Source organism: Camelina sativa, chromosome 9 (assembly GCF_000633955.1).
Source record: "Camelina sativa cultivar DH55 chromosome 9, Cs, whole genome shotgun sequence".
Taxonomy (NCBI): domain Eukaryota; kingdom Viridiplantae; phylum Streptophyta; class Magnoliopsida; order Brassicales; family Brassicaceae; genus Camelina; species Camelina sativa.
This window is the reverse complement of record NC_025693.1, coordinates 37,371,132-37,388,102: the sequence shown is the minus strand read 5'-3', so window position 1 is coordinate 37,388,102 and position 16,971 is coordinate 37,371,132. Positions and strand designations below refer to the sequence as shown.

The window sequence follows — 16,971 nt, the reverse complement described above, 5'->3', positions numbered from 1 at the left end:
CTCTTGTACGTAACCTAGCAAGAAATAACAAATATAACCATTCATATTTGTATAATGATCTGATATTACAATAACTTCTCATTTGAATAGATGCAAAAAAAAGTTAGTTTACCTCACAACTTTTCTCTCGAGTATGATGAAACTGTTTTTAAGAAAGCATATCGAGGAAGCTTTTGTCCAATCTCCCATCATGTAACATATTAGTCACCAAGCCAAAGGTCGAAGCATCTCCAGCAAACCCGCAACTCCTCATTTCTTTGATAAGTTCTACTGATGCTGCTTTGTCACCATCTCTTAGATGTGCCCTGATCAGCGTATTATAGGTACCACTATTTGGGAGAATCCCATCTTCTTTCATTTTTCTGAACAAGGCATCTGCTTCTTGCATTAAGCTTTTCCTACATAATCCTGAGATCATTGTTGTGTAGGTTACAACATTAGGCTTCAATCCTTTAAGACCGAGGTTACAAAATAAATCCCATGCTTCTCCCACCTTCCCAGCCTTGCACATCCCATCAATCATAGTAGTATATGTAATGATATTAAGTTCCATTTCACTCTTTTGCATGTCCTTGAATATGACCAATGCTGTCTCTAGCTTCCCGTAATTACAAAGCCCATCTAATAAGATGTTGTACGTCATAAGACTGGCAGGCACACGATCAGAAACCATCTGTTTGAATACCATTTGGGCATAATCACAGTCGCCAGCTTGAAAAAACCCTTGGATAAGTGTGTTGTAAGTGATTGTGTTGCCAACCAATCCCATTTGAGACATCTCGCGGAAGAGTTGCATACCATCCTTTACCCTTTTACACTTGCAAAATCCATTTATAAGAGTATTATATGTCACTACGTTTGGGAGGCAATCCTTGCTAACCATCAAAGAAAACATCTGCTTGGCCTCGTTAAGACGATCGTGCATGCAAAACCCGTTGATCAATGAATTGAACGTGACAATACTAGGATCTATAGACCTTTTGATCATCTCCTCGTACAATTTCTCAGCCTCTAGAAGCTTCCCCTCCTTCACAAATGCATCGATCAATGCATTGAACGTAACTACATCGGGGTTGATTTTCCTGTCAATCATATCTCTAAGTAGTTGAGAGGCATCATTCCAACTTCCGTAATTACAAAGGCAGCTTATGAGGGAGTTGTAGGTAACAACATTGGCTCTAATTCCTTTCTTCTCCATTTCGTTGAACAGGTTGAGAGCATCGTCCAAATGTTTATATTTGCAAAGACTATCAATGACTGTGCTGTAGATTACAACATCAGCTTCTATTTTACCTTGTTCCATCTTCCTGAGAAGATTTAAAGCCAAATCAATGTCACCTCTCTTACATAATCCATTGACTACCACACCATAAGTAACAAGAGTTGGTTGACAACCTTTTACAACCATTTGGTCAACTAAAGCCACCGCTTCGGAAGCTTTGTTGCGGAGAAAAAACCCATGAATCAGAGTGTTAAATGTGACGGTATCTGGTTGAAATCCCATTTCCACCATTTGACCAACCAAAGATACAGCGTGTGTAATCCTATTCCCGTGACAGAAACCATTGAGCAGCGAGTTAAGTGTGACTATATCGGGATCATGACCAAGTTTCATCATCTTTCCCAGAATAGCTAAAGCAAGAGAGAGCTGAGACCGCCGGCAGAAACAGTTTATGAGAATATTGTAAGTATAGAGATCATGTGAAATTCCCAGATTCTGCATCTTCTCCCCCAAGGAGATGACAACATCAAACTTGTTCATCTTTGCAATTGTACTCAACAGTTTATTGAATTCAATGATTGAAGGAAAGGGACGAGACTTGACCATGTCACCGAACAACCCAACAGCATCGTCTAGCTTTAAATCACTCAGCCCATTTCTCAATATCTCTCTGTAATCACCACTCCCACTAGCAAAAGCTCGTCGTCCGCAGCAAAGATTAAAGGAAGAAGGAGCGATTCTAGGATTACCTTTCCCCTGAAGATTCCAATGAACGAATCTCTTCGCCGTCGATTCAAATGCCCACGAAATCAATCTTTTCATCGTCTCCGATTCAGCTTCAGCTGATTTGAGGAGCTCTGCAAATTCCAAAAACCCTATAATAGACGACGACGACGACGACTCATCAAACCCAGAGCAAAGAGAAATTGATTAACCGGTGGTAGAGTTCCGGTTTAATTTTTATTGCCAAGCTGGTTTATCCCGGCTAAGCTGCTAACATTTTTCAATTATTAATAATTTCTTTGAGAGACTCTGTTATAAAAAAAAACTTGAATAATAATTTTTTCTGGACAAAAAAAATAAATCAATTTTCAACACATAAATAATTAACATTTTTGACAATTAGCAAATTTTCTTTTAAAAAAAAATCATATTCTTGAACTCAATGAAAAGTCATTCTATAACTTTAATAACAGACAAAATCCAATTCTTTAATTGCAACACAAGGCATCATTTATTCCCATTAAAAAATGTATATATAAACCACATTCCTAGCTTTTATATATGCATTAGTTGGATTGCTTTGCCTTTGTCATCTCCTCTCTTGCTTGCTTCCGTTGATAAAAAAAAAAAAAGAATGAAGCTAAACGAGTCAAGAGGTGGTGGTGAAACAGAGAAGCACAGGCGACAACAACATTTCGAACACGACCTAAAGAACATGATCTCTTCGTTAACCCACATGGGAGGAGGAGGAAGAGACAAGGCACATGCAGGAACGAGCCAGTACGAAGAAGAGGAGGATGGTATTAGAGTCATCACGCTTTCTGGATCAAACCTTGGAGCCACCATGAAGACCGAGCTTGACAACAATCATGCAGACGGCCATAAGAATGGAGATCAACAAGAGCTTGATTTTTTGAGCACTTATGTGAATAGCAATTTCCAAGCTGTGAACAATTCGATTATGATAGGGGCCAAGTACGAGACTCATGATCCTGGTGTTCATCTTGACATCTCGGGTGATGTGGAGAAGCCTTCGATGAAGGTACCTTCGAAGATTTCAAGGGGAAAGAAGGGTAAAACTCCGTCAAGAAGTGACCGTCGAGATCAATCTGAACATACAAATTGAATGGTATGGAATGGTGTCTTAATCGACAAAGCAATTTGATTGGCTTCAGTATGTATTCTCTTCTTTTCTTTTTTTTTTATTTAAAAAATTTCTTGTCTTACCTTCTCTAAATAATCAGAGATGTGGTGCATACTAAAGCACTTTACTTTCTCTTCGAGGTTGTTGTTTTCGCTTGCGCTTATTACTATATAACATGTTCTATATATAGTCTACTCTTAATATAAATAAGTGTATGAAGTGTATGAAGCAGGGTGTGGTTAAATTACTAATAGAGAGCACTCCAATGTGTCAACAGCGTAAAACCAATAAAGGTCAAACAATAATGGCAAGGCATTAAGTCAGTAATTAATCTTGTAACTCGAATATGGCACAAAGATTAGACACAAGAAGAAACATAACATAGAATTTCAAAGAGAACGTACAAGCTACAGCATTGCAGACAAAACCACTTTTTGACAGCTTGGGATTACTTAAACTACTCTATGTCCTCAGAAGCATGAAAACAGTAATTCTCATAAGAAAATGTATGCATCACCCATAGCCGCAATGAAGTCTTCACACCTCAAATTTTCATCATCATGTCATTTGAAATTGAGATCGTATCCCTGAGACATATATATGGACAAAGAGAGGTGGCATACACATCTTTAAAAATCTGAAATCTTCTTGAAGGGGGCTTCTTTGAGTTCTAGTTACTGATCTTCTTGCGTTAACAAGTGTGGATCAACTCTTGTCTGAAACCTACATGGACAATATTTAGATCGTCAAATTCATGAAACATAGACAAGGCAGGAACATAAAAGTATATGCAGAGGATAAAAAGTTGTCATTAGACTAGCAAAAAAAAGTGTTAATTTACCACACAACTTCTCTCTGAGGATGATTGAACTGTTTAAGAAAGCATGTCCAAAAAGCGTTTGTCCAATCTCCCATCATGTAACATACTAGTGACCAAGCCAAAGGTTGAAGCATCTCCAGCAAACCCGCAACTCCTCATTTCTTTGATGAGTTCTGCTGATGTGGCTGTGTCACCATCTCGAAGATGTGCCCGGATCAGCGTATTATATGTAGAGTCATTTGGGAGAGTCCCATCTTCTTTCATTTTTCTAAACAGAGCATCTGCTTCCTGCTTTACACCTTTCCCACAAAATCCATCTAGCAAAATGTTGTAGGTCAAAATATTGGGAGGCACACCACTAGAACCCATTACTTCAAAAACTTCTTGGGCATGATCGATGTTGCCAGCTTGAATAAACCCTTGGATAAGTGTGTTGTAAGTAACGGTGTTACCCATCAATCCTCTTTGAGACATATCGCCCAAGAGTTTCATTCCCTCCTCTACCCTCTTAGACTTACAAAATCCCTTAATGAGAGTATTATATGTCACTACGTTTGGGAAACAACCTTTGCTAATCATCAAAGCGAACATTTGCTTGGCCTTGTTTAGGCGATCGTGCATGCAAAACCCATTGATCAATGAATTGTAAGTGGCAGTATCAGGATCTATAGACCTATGGATCATCTCTTTGTACAACTTTTCAGCTTCTAGAAGCTTCCCCTCTTTCACAAACGCATCGATGGATGCATTGAAACCATTGACCAGAGAAGAAAGCGTGAGTACACTAGGCTCATGACCGAGTTTGATAATCTTCCCAAGAATAGCTAAAGCAGGAGAGAGTTGAGAGGAGCGGCAGAAACAGTCTACGAAAATACTGTAAGTATAGTGATTATGAGATATTCCCAGCTTTTGCATCTTCTCCCCCCAAAGAGATGACAACATCAAACTTATTCATTTTGGCAATGGCACTCAAAAGTTTACTGAACTCAGAAATCTTAGGGAAAGGACGAAGCTTGACCATTTTATCGAACACACCAATAGCATCGTCTAAGTTGATATCACGAAGCCCATTTCTCAATATCTCTCTGTAATCATCATCACTTGCACTAGAGAAAGCTCGTCTCCAGCAACAAAGAATCAATGAAGGAGGAGGAGCAGTTACAAAATTACCTGGAACATGAACAAATCTCCTCATCGTCGACGCATTCATGATAGATCTCTGCATCGCTTGAGCTGATAGGGCTCCGAGTCCTTTCTCAGTCTTTTAAACTACAGAGTTATTGCAAAACCCTTAAACCCTAAACAGAGAGTCGGACACATTTGAAAACCGGTTTACTTAAGGTTAAGCACTTAATTATTGAACCGGAAACCGAACTAACTTTTTGATGCAACCCGGTGTTGAAATTTATAACAATGAGAAGATTTGAAAGTTTTACAGAGCTTACCTTTTAAATAATGTTTTTTTCCTCTAAATTATACAAAAATAACAATTATATGTGGGGGTGTAAAAAGCCAATAACATATTTTATGAAGTACATCAAAAAGGTACGAAATCAGAAATGTGTCGAAAACTCTAATATGAAATGTTTAGCTCATTTTGGGGGTTCTTGTTGAAGTCCGTGGTGGCTATGGCACTTCCGGTCTATGCAATGTCTCGGGACGAATGAATACATCTCCTCCAGTTCTGAAACTATAACGGTTGGCCAATGGTATATATGGGCTCTCAAATCTCTCAATCCATTAGCTTAGACCATTGCTCATGATATCTGAAATCACTTCTGGTTCTTGCAACAGATCCTTGGATTTCTCATCAAGATCCTATGGAGCATTTCTGTCCACATGAAACACGAAGAGAAGCGGTCATTTCAAAAAATTGAAGGCACTAAGGGTGATATAATGTTAGACTATAGACATTACAAATTTACAGAGTGCACTGGGTACACAATAATCACTCCAAATACATATCCACAAAAATACAGAGCAACCCAATGAGTCAACAACAGCAGAACCAATTAAGGTAAGATACTAAGATCCATAAAATGGTGTACAATAGTCAAACTTTTAGCTTGAATATGGTACAAAAATTAAGACATAAGGGGAAGAACATAACCTGAATTTCATAGAGAAGGTAAGGTACAAGCTTCTTCAGCATTGCATGATGAAGCCACTTTGACAACTCAAGTTCCAGACTGAGAGTACCGAAATAGCTCAATGAGCATGAAAAGAGTAGTCGTCAAAAGAATATTCACGTTTCCAAAATTGAACTCATCATAAACAGAATCTACAAAAACCTGCATTTATATGCAGCACGCGTAGCAGCAAAGAAATCAAATTAGAATATTGGCATGGAAGCTCTGCTGCTAGAGACAAAAATGTGAATAGTCTTCTATTCTATCATGCAGCCTCCAATTGATGATCCTGCAAAGCAAACACACCAAACCGGTCAGAGGATAAATCTGGAGTTTGAATCTTAAATCTGACTTCGACATTCAATAGCAAACTTCCTCCGATGCTGCAGCCAAAAATAAACTGGAAAAAATTGAGTGGAGGACATACCACACTCTTCCACAGATCCTCAAATATTGCCAATGCATTTTGTGCCTCCTTACTACATAAACCGACCAGCATGTTGTAAAACGTATTGGTATCAGGACAAACACCACTGGTGATCATCTCCTCGACAATGTCTAGGGCGCCATTAAAATCACCCACTCGATAAAACCCATCAATCAAAGTGCGGTAAGTAACTGAATCACCAACTATTCCTCTTTGGTACATCTCGCAGGCTAGCTCCATCCCATCGTAAACCTTTTCAGCCTTACAATAGCCATTAATGAGTGTGGTAAAGGTCACTACGTTGGGGGAGCACCTCTTGTCAGCCATTGAATCAAACATCTCTTTGGCCTCATCTAGGCGGTTCTGTTTGCAGAGTCCATCAACCATTGATGTATAGGTAACAGTATTGGGGACTACACCTTTTCTGAGCATCTCCAAGTAAAAATATTCAGCCCTTGAAAAGTTCCCTTCTTTGGCATATGCGCTGATCAATATACTGTAAGTTTGAACATCAGGTTGCAAACCACTGAGGGGGAGACTAGTGAATAAATGCCATGCTTCGTCCACCTTACTAGCCTTGCACATTCCATGGATCATGATGTTATAAGCACGAATATCAAGGACCATATTACTCTTTTGCATGGCCTTAAATAATTTCCACGCCTTTTCAGGCTTACCATTAACACAAAAACCATGCAACACAATGCTATGAGTTACGACATTAGGGCGCAAACCACGAGAAATCATTTCACTGAGAAGGTCTTGAGCAGCATTAAGGTCGCCCAACTGACAGAACCCGTGAATAAGAGTGCTATAAGTAAATATATCAGGAACTACTCCTCTTCTAGACATCTCACGGAGAAGTTCCACTCCGTCATCTACCCTCTTAGCCCTACAGCATCCGTCTATGAGAGTAGTGAAAGTGACTACGTCCGGAGAGCAGCCCTTGGTTTCCATCAAATCAAACATGCGCTTGGCATCATCTAGACGGTTACGTTTGCAAAGCCCACTGATGATTGAACTATAGGTAACTGCATTAGGAGTTATATCCCTAAGGAGCATCTCCTCGTATAACTCTTGAGCCTCAGAGAACTTCCCTTCGTTGACAAACGCATAAACCAAAGTATTGAAAGTGAAAACGTTAGGATTGATTCGCTTTTCAATCATATCACGGAGAAGTCCCTCAGCATCACTCCATCTACCCGAGAGACAACAACAATGTATCATACAACTGTAAGTAATCACATTGGGAAAAATCCTTTTCTCCTGCATTTCAGTGAAAAGATTCTGAGCATCGCTGTACCGCCCGTCTTTGCAAAGACGATCAATGATGGAGTTATAGATAGCAGTATGGGGTGTGATGTGGCTTTCCTCCATATTCGTAAGCAGATTCAAGGCAGAGTCAGTGTCACCCATCTTACACATTCCATTAACAATAGTTCCGTAAGTTATCCGGTTAGGTTGATGACCTTCTTCCACCATTCGATCAAGCAAAGCCAAGGCTTCAGAAATCTGATCTTGGAGACATAACCCATGAATCAGCGTGTTAAACGTAACAACATCAGGATGAAAACCAAGTTTACTGATCTTCCCCAAAGTGGACAAAGCAAAATACAATTCATGACAGCTGCAGAAACATTTAATCAGAATATTGAAGCTGTAGATATCAACTGAGAGATCATCAGGTAACAACAGTTCCATCTTCTGATAGAGAGAAATCACAACATCGGGACGATTCATTCTGACGATGACACACATAAGTTTATTGAAATCAACAGCCGAATAGAAGGAACGAGATCGAACCATATCATCGAACAATTCAATCGCATTATCTAAGGTTTCGATATAATGAGAAACAGTTCCTAATCTCAAACTCTCTCCTTCGAAAGGTATACGCTTTGATGAAACCGTACCTTTATGAGCGACGCGACGATGGATGAATCTCGTGCTGCTGCTGCTTATCAATCTAGCGGAAGCACCAACAGAGGAGGATGATGATTCAGATCTGAAAACCCTAGCCAACATTTTTTTTTTTTTTTGTGTGTTCGCCTGAATTTTGTTACTCTCTCAAAGTGTGTGTTTCAATTAGACTGGCACAAGAAGAACAGTACGATCGGTTCAATTTGATTGGCTTGTCAACCGGTTCAATTTGATTGGTTTCTTGACCGGTTCGGATGAATTAGATTTACGTTTTAAATGAAATGAAGAATTTTAAAGAGCAATGACCGGTTTAAGAAAACCATTTGTAACCGAATCGGCATTGAACCGAACCGACTGCACTCGACTGTAGGGTTTATTTGATTCTGCGATTTTGCTGTTTTGATCTCTTCACTCTCTCTCTCTCTCTCTCCCACTAGTGGATCGTCTCATTACGAGGAGAGAAGCCATTTTTGAAGCAATCGAAGATGATGAGAAGATCAGTTGTGATTACAGGCAGGAGATATCTTCATCGGCATACTCTGGTTAAAGGTACTCCTCCTGGAACTGCTCTTTGCGGTTTCCGTTGTTTGGAACGATCTTTTGCTGCTACTTGTTATGATTACAGAGAGATGTTGAGTAGAAATAGGCTGAGCGATTTAAAGTTACACGATGCTGTTGGTTTGTTCAGTGTTATGGTACAGTCTCGTCCACGCCCTTCAATCATTGAGTTCTGTAAACTCTTGAGTGCTATTGCTAAGATGAAGAGGTTTGATGTTGCCATCTCTCTTGGTGAGCAGATGCAGAATTTGGGAATTGCACATGATCTCTATACATACAATATTCTCATAAACTGTTTCTGCCGCCGCTCTCAGCTCTCTCTTGCTTTAGCTATTTTGGGGAAGATGATGAAACTCGGCTATGAGCCCGATGTTGTCACGTTTTCTTCTCTTGTCAATGGTTTCTGTCACAGCAAGATGATTTCTGATGCCGTAGCTTTGGTTGATCAGATGGTGGACATGGGATATCAACCTAATACGGTGACATTTAACACTCTAATCCATGGACTTTTTCTCCACAACAAAGCTTCCGAAGCTGTGGCTTTAGTTGACCGGATGGCTTTAAAACGCTGTCAACCGGACCTAGTGACATACGGTGTGGTAGTCAATGGACTATGTAAGAGAGGTGATATTGATTTGGCTTTAAATTTGCTCAACAAGATGGAGAAAGGAAAAATAGAGGCTGGTGTTGTAATCTACAACACAGTCATTGATGGACTTTGCAAGCACAGACAAATGGATGATGCTATTGACTTATTCAATGAAATGGAGACCAAAGGAATCAAACCAGATGTTTTTACCTACAGCTCCCTCATAAGTTGCCTTTGTAATTACGGAAGATGGACTGATGCCTCTGGTTTACTCCGTGATATGATTGAGAGGACAATTTCTCCCAATGTAGTTTCTTTCAATGCATTGATCGATGCGTTTGCGAAAGAGGGGAAGCTTTTAGAGGCCGAGAAATTGTATGAGGAGATGATCAAAAGGTCCCTAGATCCTGATATTTTCACTTACAATTCATTGATCAATGGGTTTTGTATGCACGATCTCCTAGACAAGGCTAAGCATATGTTTGAGTTCATGGTTAGCAAAGATTGTCTACCAAACGTAGTGACATATAATACTCTTATAAAGGGATTTTGCAAGTGTAAAAAGTTAGATGAAGGTATGGAACTCTTCCGCCAGATGACTGGAAAAGGATTGGTTGGAGACACCTTCACTTACAACACACTTATCCAAGGGTTTTTTCATGATGGCAACTGTGAATATGCCCAAATGGTATTCAAACAGATGGTTTCTGATCGTGTGCCTGCCAGTCTTATGACGTACAACATCTTATTAGATGGGCTTTGCAATAACGGGAAGCTAGAGACAGCATTGGTCATATTCCAGGATCTCCAAAAGAGTGAAATGGAAATTGATATTTTTATATATACTACTGTGATTGATGGGATGTGCAAGGCTGGGAAGGTGGGAGAAGCATGGGATTTATTTTGTAGCCTCAGCCTTAAAGGATTGAAGCCTAATGTTGTAACCTACACAACAATGATCTCAGGATTATGTAGGAAAAGCTTAATGCAAGAAGCAGATGCCTTGTTCAGAAAAATGAAAGAAGATGGGATTCTCCCAAACAGTGGTACCTATAATACGCTGATCAGGGCACATCTAAGAGATGGTGACAAAGCAGCATCAGCAGAACTCATCAAAGAAATGAGGAGTTGCGGGTTTGTTGGAGATGCTTCGACCTGTTGATGTTGCACCCACGAAGTATGGAAAGTGCCAAACATTGGGAACGACCCGAGGAGGAGTTAGGAACTCACAAATATGTTACATGATGGGAGATTGGACAAAAGCTTCCTCGATATGCTTTCTTAAAGCAGTTTATTCCTCAAGAGAAGAGGAGTGGTAGAGCATCTGTGAGGTGAATATACATGTTGCTTTGCTTTGTAAATTTCAGAAGATGTCAGACTTGTCATGACTCAACCAAAATAAATACTACACAGTTCTTATGTTATAGTTCTGATGTGCTTTGGATACTACAACTGTTTCTGAACATAAACAGATGAGATTAACTCAACCAAGACATAAGAAGAACAAGACCTGAATGTCAAATACAAACAACTAAGCTTCAGCATATATGGTCCACTGAAGTAGCCGTAGGAAGTTACAAGAGAGCTTTAGGTGTCAAAACCAAACTCATCTCATAACAATGGATTAAACCTAAAAGCTGGTATGACTCTTTCTCTGTTTAATTCTGAATGTTTGCTGCTACGTTATCATAACTGATAACACACAGAAAATGAGACTTTCTCACCTTAATCTTTTGAGCGACGTCAAATTTGCCCACTTGACAATAACCATGGATAAGAGTGTTGTTGTATAAGCGAATGTGGTCGCCAACTATTCCGTTATGAGCCATCTCACAGTAGAGTTCCATCACATAGTATACCCTCTTAGACTGCAAACTCCTATAAGGAGAGTATTATATGTAATGTTACCACATTTGGGACGCAACCCTTGTCCCTTGCCATGAAGTCAAGCAGCAAACAAAGTATGCAGGTTACTTGAAAAAAAAACAAAGTAATTTACATCTCAAGTTTTTTTTTTTCAAAGTTTATATTACAGAAACAAATTATGTAACTGATTGTGAAATCATCAAATATATGAGAACCGGTTTCTGATTTTAAACCGGTTTAGCTCCTCTTAGCGTTTTTAAGATTACGTACTGTCATTACAAGCTGTTGTCTCTCACCTTCGACTTCAGCAAATCGTAGACTTATCTCTGAATATCTCTCTCGCATCTCCTTCAGCTCCAACTCCATTGATCCATTACTCTCTCGCAAAGACTCCATCTCCGCTACAAGAACTCGGATATCTTCGTTTTCTTGACCATTTAAAGGCTCCTTGTCACTCATCTGTTTCATCAAAGGTAACGAGTTAAATTTTCTAATGTTCAATGTTGTTTGGTTTGCATGAAAATGCTGTTTCTACTTTAACAACCTCTTGGCTACTTTGATCGAGTTGGTCGAGCTTAGTTTCTAGTTCCTTGATTCTGTTCTTCAGACTCTTTTCCTTTTCGATGAACATATTTGATGAAGATTCAAGAGCAGTTTCCTTCAGTTTGATTTGCCCCTGGATCACAAGTTCATCAAAAGCTTATCATATCGACGTGAAGATATCAATACTGAAACGAATACCAAATATTTTAGATGCATATATTATATATATATATATACCTCAAGAAGTTTTATTTTATCTTTCATAACCGCAACTTCTTTAGTAGATCCTACTGGACTTCCTTTAATGTTGTTGTTGCTTCTCTGCGCAGTTTTCGTTAAGTTGTTAATCGCGGTTCTGCTTTCTTTCAGCTTCTTCTCGAGATTAGCCATTGCTTCTTCTTTCTTCTTCAACTCAGTTTTCACTTGTGCCACTTGCTTCTTGTGCTTCTCCATCTCCACGTCATTCTCTGATAAAGAATGTTTTAGATCATTGCACTGAGCTCTTACGGTTTCTAGCTCTGTTTGTAAGAGTAAAATTGATGTCTCCTTTTCATCCTTGACAAGCTTCACCGCTTCCAACTCCTCTGCTAGAGACTCTGACTCTTTCCTCATTAGTGAGATCTTGNCCCCTGGATCACAAGTTCATCAAAAGCTTATCATATCGACGTGAAGATATCAATACTGAAACGAATACCAAATATTTTAGATGCATATATTATATATATATATATACCTCAAGAAGTTTTATTTTATCTTTCATAACCGCAACTTCTTTAGTAGATCCTACTGGACTTCCTTTAATGTTGTTGTTGCTTCTCTGCGCAGTTTTCGTTAAGTTGTTAATCGCGGTTCTGCTTTCTTTCAGCTTCTTCTCGAGATTAGCCATTGCTTCTTCTTTCTTCTTCAACTCAGTTTTCACTTGTGCCACTTGCTTCTTGTGCTTCTCCATCTCCACGTCATTCTCTGATAAAGAATGTTTTAGATCATTGCACTGAGCTCTTACGGTTTCTAGCTCTGTTTGTAAGAGTAAAATTGATGTCTCCTTTTCATCCTTGACAAGCTTCACCGCTTCCAACTCCTCTGCTAGAGACTCTGACTCTTTCCTCATTAGTGAGATCTTGCTCTCTACTTCAACCTTCTTCATTTTCTCTCTATGTACTGAAGCCTCGGCTTCCATAACCGATTCACTCGTCTTTTCCAGTTCATCTCTCAGGTGCTCTGCCTGTAACACGAGGCTATCTTTGTCCTTCTTCAGGTTCTCAATCTCCTCCTTCAGCATTGTGATCTCTTGGTTTAAGTTTGCAGTAACATCCTCTTCATGCCTCTTCTGTTTCTCTATATCATTAGATTTCTCATCAAGATTCTCTAACATTTCCTCCATCTGACTTGTTTTGAAACTCAGCTTTTCAGAAAGCTCATAGAGCTTTGCCTCGTACTCAGCTTGGTTTGCTCGGAGCTCATCGTTAGCGTTCTTGATCATTTCTTCTAGTTGACGTTTCTGCATTCGTAACTCGTTAGCTTCTGTCATCGCCTTCATAGCCATTTTCTCATTTGATGTAAACATCGAATCCATCTGCTCAGCGAGTCTCTTGAATTCATCTTGGAGTTTTCCAGCAACACTAGCATTTTTCCACCTCGTCTTCCTTAAAGTTTCTTCAGCTTGGATAGCTCTTTGCTCTTGCTCCACTTTACCTCGCGTAACAGCATCAATGTCTGCCTCAAACACCTGAGCTTGTTTCACCATCTCTTCTTCCAAAGTCTTCATTTGTGTTTCAAGTTCTTTAATCCGGCACAAAGACTCCGAAAACTCTTCGGATTGTTTCTTCAGCTCAGTTTCAAGACTCTCCACTTGGTTCTCAAGCTCTGTCACATCCACAAGTGAAGATGAACATTCGTATTGCATCTTTAACTGTTCTTGAAGTTGGCTCTGCTCTAGCTTGTATGAGATATCATGATTTTCCTGTTTCAGTATCTCATAGTCCAAAGCAAGCTGTTCCATCTGTATCTCAAGCTCATCTTTATCACGTTTATAGATCTCAATCTCATTATACAGATCAGTGATCTTCTGCTCCAAGACGTGTGTATCTTTAGCGTCCACATGTTTCTTTACGAGGTCCTCAAGTGCCTTTCCATCCTCATCTTCCTCTGCCTCACTTCTCATTGATTCTTCAATCTCATCAGAGGTTCTCACTTCCTTACTCTTCTCCTCAAGCATTTCTTCAAGATCTTGAACAGCAAGAATCAACTCTGAGTTTGATTCTTGCGTCTTCTGGAGCTGTAACCGGAGATTGAAATTTCGATCTTTCTCATAGTCAAGTTCCTCTCTTGTTTCCTCCAAAAGAATCCATGGATCTCTTCCTTCAAACTGCAACCTGTTCCTCCTCATATTAGTTTCTCCTTGATGCTTGTCAGATACTTTATGTCTCTCGCAATCTTGTTTTAACGTATCTCTCTCCTGCTTCAAGCTATTCACTTCCCTGAGGAGATCTTGACTTCTTTTAGTCTCTTTAACAATTTGTTTCCGTAGGCTTTGCAGTTCCATCTCAGAAAGATCTGCTTGCCTCGTCAAACCAGCAACCTCGCTTTTAAGCTTCTCTGTTTCATCCTCATCCGAAGAGTTTCTCGTGGTGTCCCTCGCGGTTGTATCATTAGAACTATTGGTTGAGTCATCAGTGCTGATACCACCATGATCAGAACTTCCTGACCACTCGGATTCTGATACACGAGGCTCTTCAAACAGAATTTTAGCTGAATGAAGTAGATGCTTAGTGGGATGTCTCAAAGGCTTAGCAACTTCTTCAGGAGTATTTGGCTCAATGACACTTCCAGTGCTTGACATTGTACTATCAGATTCAATTGATGCTCTTCGTCTCAGTTCCGCAAACCGAGCAGCTTTACCAAAAGTACCTTCCTACAAAACCAAAGACAGTAGATGTTAATAGAAAATTCAAACTCTCTTGCATTACACCAGTCACATTGTTCTTTTAAGCATCTATAATAATCTAAATACCTCATGTGAATCGCTTTTACAAGTTTCAAGATCTGCATCACCAGTGCTCAAATGTGACTTCAAATCTTGACCCTGTGACATTTTCCCTAGAGTCTCACATTCATCCACATCTCTGCAGCAACTCAAAAACATAGAAGCCACTTCCATTAAAAATTCCAAAACAATAAGTAAAAACCAGTAGATGAGGAGTCTAGTTTTATGCACCTTTGAGGATCATCAAATTGTAATTGCCTTTGTATAGATACCTAAAAAAAAATCAGAAGAGCATTAAGACTCGAAGGTTACAAAACTCTAAAAAGAAAAAGGACAAAAAAAAAAAGATGAGATCTCTTAAGAGCTTTTAAGATGAAAATAGTGTCTTAATATCTCTGTCAAGAGGTCAAGACAAAGGCATTAAAGAGTAAAAAGACGAAAAGAAGAGAGAAGAGAAAAGAAGAAACTAACATGCAATATAGCTTTTTTAGAGTTCGAGTTGTGTAATGGTAGAGAAACATTGCAAGTCTTAGTCGCATCAACATAATCAGCAAAATCAATTGACGTTTCTCCAACCAAACCACCTCTTGTAGATCCCTGCACACCCACAACAAAAAAAAGCATAAGTAACAACCAAATCTTGGAATCAAGAAAATCTCTATTGATTGACTCTCACCGCGGTGGTTGATGATACAATGAGATGATAAATTCTCTGATTAACTTTCCCAGTTTTAGCATCTTTGAGAAACTTCACAGTCTCGTAAACCGGGATTTCCCACCTGCAATGTCCATCTTTCACTATAGCTTTCTCTGATCTCGCCGTCGGTTTACCAACATCTCCCGGAACTATAGACAGTACCAATCCCTCTGTATTGAACTGTGACGCCTACGTAAAATTAAAAAATACAAATCACCAAACAAAAGAAGAAGAACAAAAAAAACATTTCAAGAAACCACTAATCAAAAATAATGATAGATGATTATATACTCAAACATGAACAATGTGTTACATACCAAATTGAGATTTCTTGATTTTTAGTAATAGTTTCTCAGTTTTGCAGTAAGTTTCAAATCTAAGCAAAATACAAATTAAGGCTCTCAAATGGGAGACGTGCAGAGCGGTGCGGTGCGCACCACCCTACCTACCTACCATTCCTCATTTTGCACAGTCTCCAATATAAAAAAAAAAAATATAAAAAATGAATCGATGAAGAGAGACAAAACAACAACTGGAGTTACATTACAACAGTACCTGAGTCGAATGAAACTTCAATCTGAAAACAACTTTGATCCTGTTCTTCTCGTTTCTCCATCTCGCTGACTTAAACATCTTCCGCCTCCAGAGTATTATTTATAGGGATTGATCGCCGGAGAAAAGAAGAAAAAAAAACAGAGTTACTCAACGTCGTGAACTAGCTAGCCATGACAACAATGCAGAGAGAACGATCATCACAGAACTGATCCTCCGGGCGAGTTGGCGAGTTCGACTCAGAGAGAGAAAGGCGAAGAAGACGCGAACGTTAAGCTGGAGCGGTGGATTTTATATAAATGGGACAAAAGAAAAGAAAAAAAGCAAAGTACAGTAAGATCTAAAGAAGAGAGATGAGAGAACTAATAAACAATTGTTGTATCAACAACAACAAAAAAAAATCTAAAGTACGAATACGTTTTTGGTAATTAATTTAGTAGTCTTACATTTCCTTCAACTTAATTAAATATTTTTCTGTATCGTATAGGAAACTCTTTACGTTTCAATTTTTGTTTTTGTGACGTATTACAAGATACTTACATAATTCATTTATTAGTGTTAGATTAGATACTATATTTTGCTAGCATTAATTTGACTAAGATTGTACATCAGTCAATAAGATTCGATTAAAAAAGAAGATAAAATTTATCGGAAAACAGAGAGTTCTTGATTAATTTTTTATAGTGGAAAGATTAACAGTGCAATATAATAATTTCGTGAAAAATGTGTGGGCTGGCAACATAATATACTACATTGCAAATTGTTTGTGATCAAGACTATTTTTATTTATCGTTAATA

The 16,971-nt window shown here is 38.9% G+C and overlaps 4 protein-coding genes and 1 pseudogene across 5 annotated transcripts; 2 read left to right on the top strand and 3 right to left on the bottom strand.

Annotated features, from left to right (window-relative positions):
- On the bottom strand, positions 126–2,082 carry LOC104714691 (pentatricopeptide repeat-containing protein At1g63330-like). The gene has a single exon (XM_010432126.2). The coding sequence runs from the start codon at positions 2,042–2,044 to the stop codon at positions 149–151; it is 1,896 nt and encodes a 631-aa protein (XP_010430428.1). The 5' UTR covers positions 2,045–2,082; the 3' UTR covers positions 126–148.
- LOC104714690 lies at positions 2,525–3,274 on the top strand. The gene has a single exon (XM_010432125.2). It carries the CDS (start codon positions 2,580–2,582, stop codon positions 3,069–3,071), a length of 492 nt encoding a protein of 163 aa, XP_010430427.1. The 5' UTR covers positions 2,525–2,579; the 3' UTR covers positions 3,072–3,274.
- LOC104716067 (pentatricopeptide repeat-containing protein At1g64100-like) lies at positions 3,140–8,490 on the bottom strand. Its single transcript, XM_019230136.1, has 2 exons — positions 6,951–8,490; positions 3,140–4,226 (listed from the first exon to the last, which is right to left on the bottom strand). The coding sequence occupies exons 1-2, from the start codon at positions 8,488–8,490 to the stop codon at positions 3,964–3,966; spliced, it is 1,803 nt and encodes a 600-aa protein (XP_019085681.1). The 3' UTR covers positions 3,140–3,963.
- Positions 8,874–10,817, top strand: LOC104714680 (annotated as a pseudogene).
- Positions 11,473–16,565, bottom strand: LOC104714681 (flagellar attachment zone protein 1-like). 2 transcript variants are annotated; one of them, XM_019229690.1, is made up of 9 exons: positions 16,177–16,565; positions 15,601–15,810; positions 15,396–15,521; positions 15,156–15,196; positions 14,952–15,063; positions 13,057–14,852; positions 12,179–12,560; positions 11,943–12,074; positions 11,473–11,857 (listed from the first exon to the last, which is right to left on the bottom strand). In XM_019229690.1, the coding sequence occupies exons 1-9, from the start codon at positions 16,252–16,254 to the stop codon at positions 11,636–11,638; spliced, it is 3,099 nt and encodes a 1,032-aa protein (XP_019085235.1). In that variant the 5' UTR covers positions 16,255–16,565; the 3' UTR covers positions 11,473–11,635. The 2 variants fall into 2 exon arrangements, with proteins under 2 accessions (XP_019085235.1, XP_010430415.1); XM_010432113.2 differs by lacking the exon at positions 12,179–12,560 and having other exon boundaries at positions 12,675–14,852.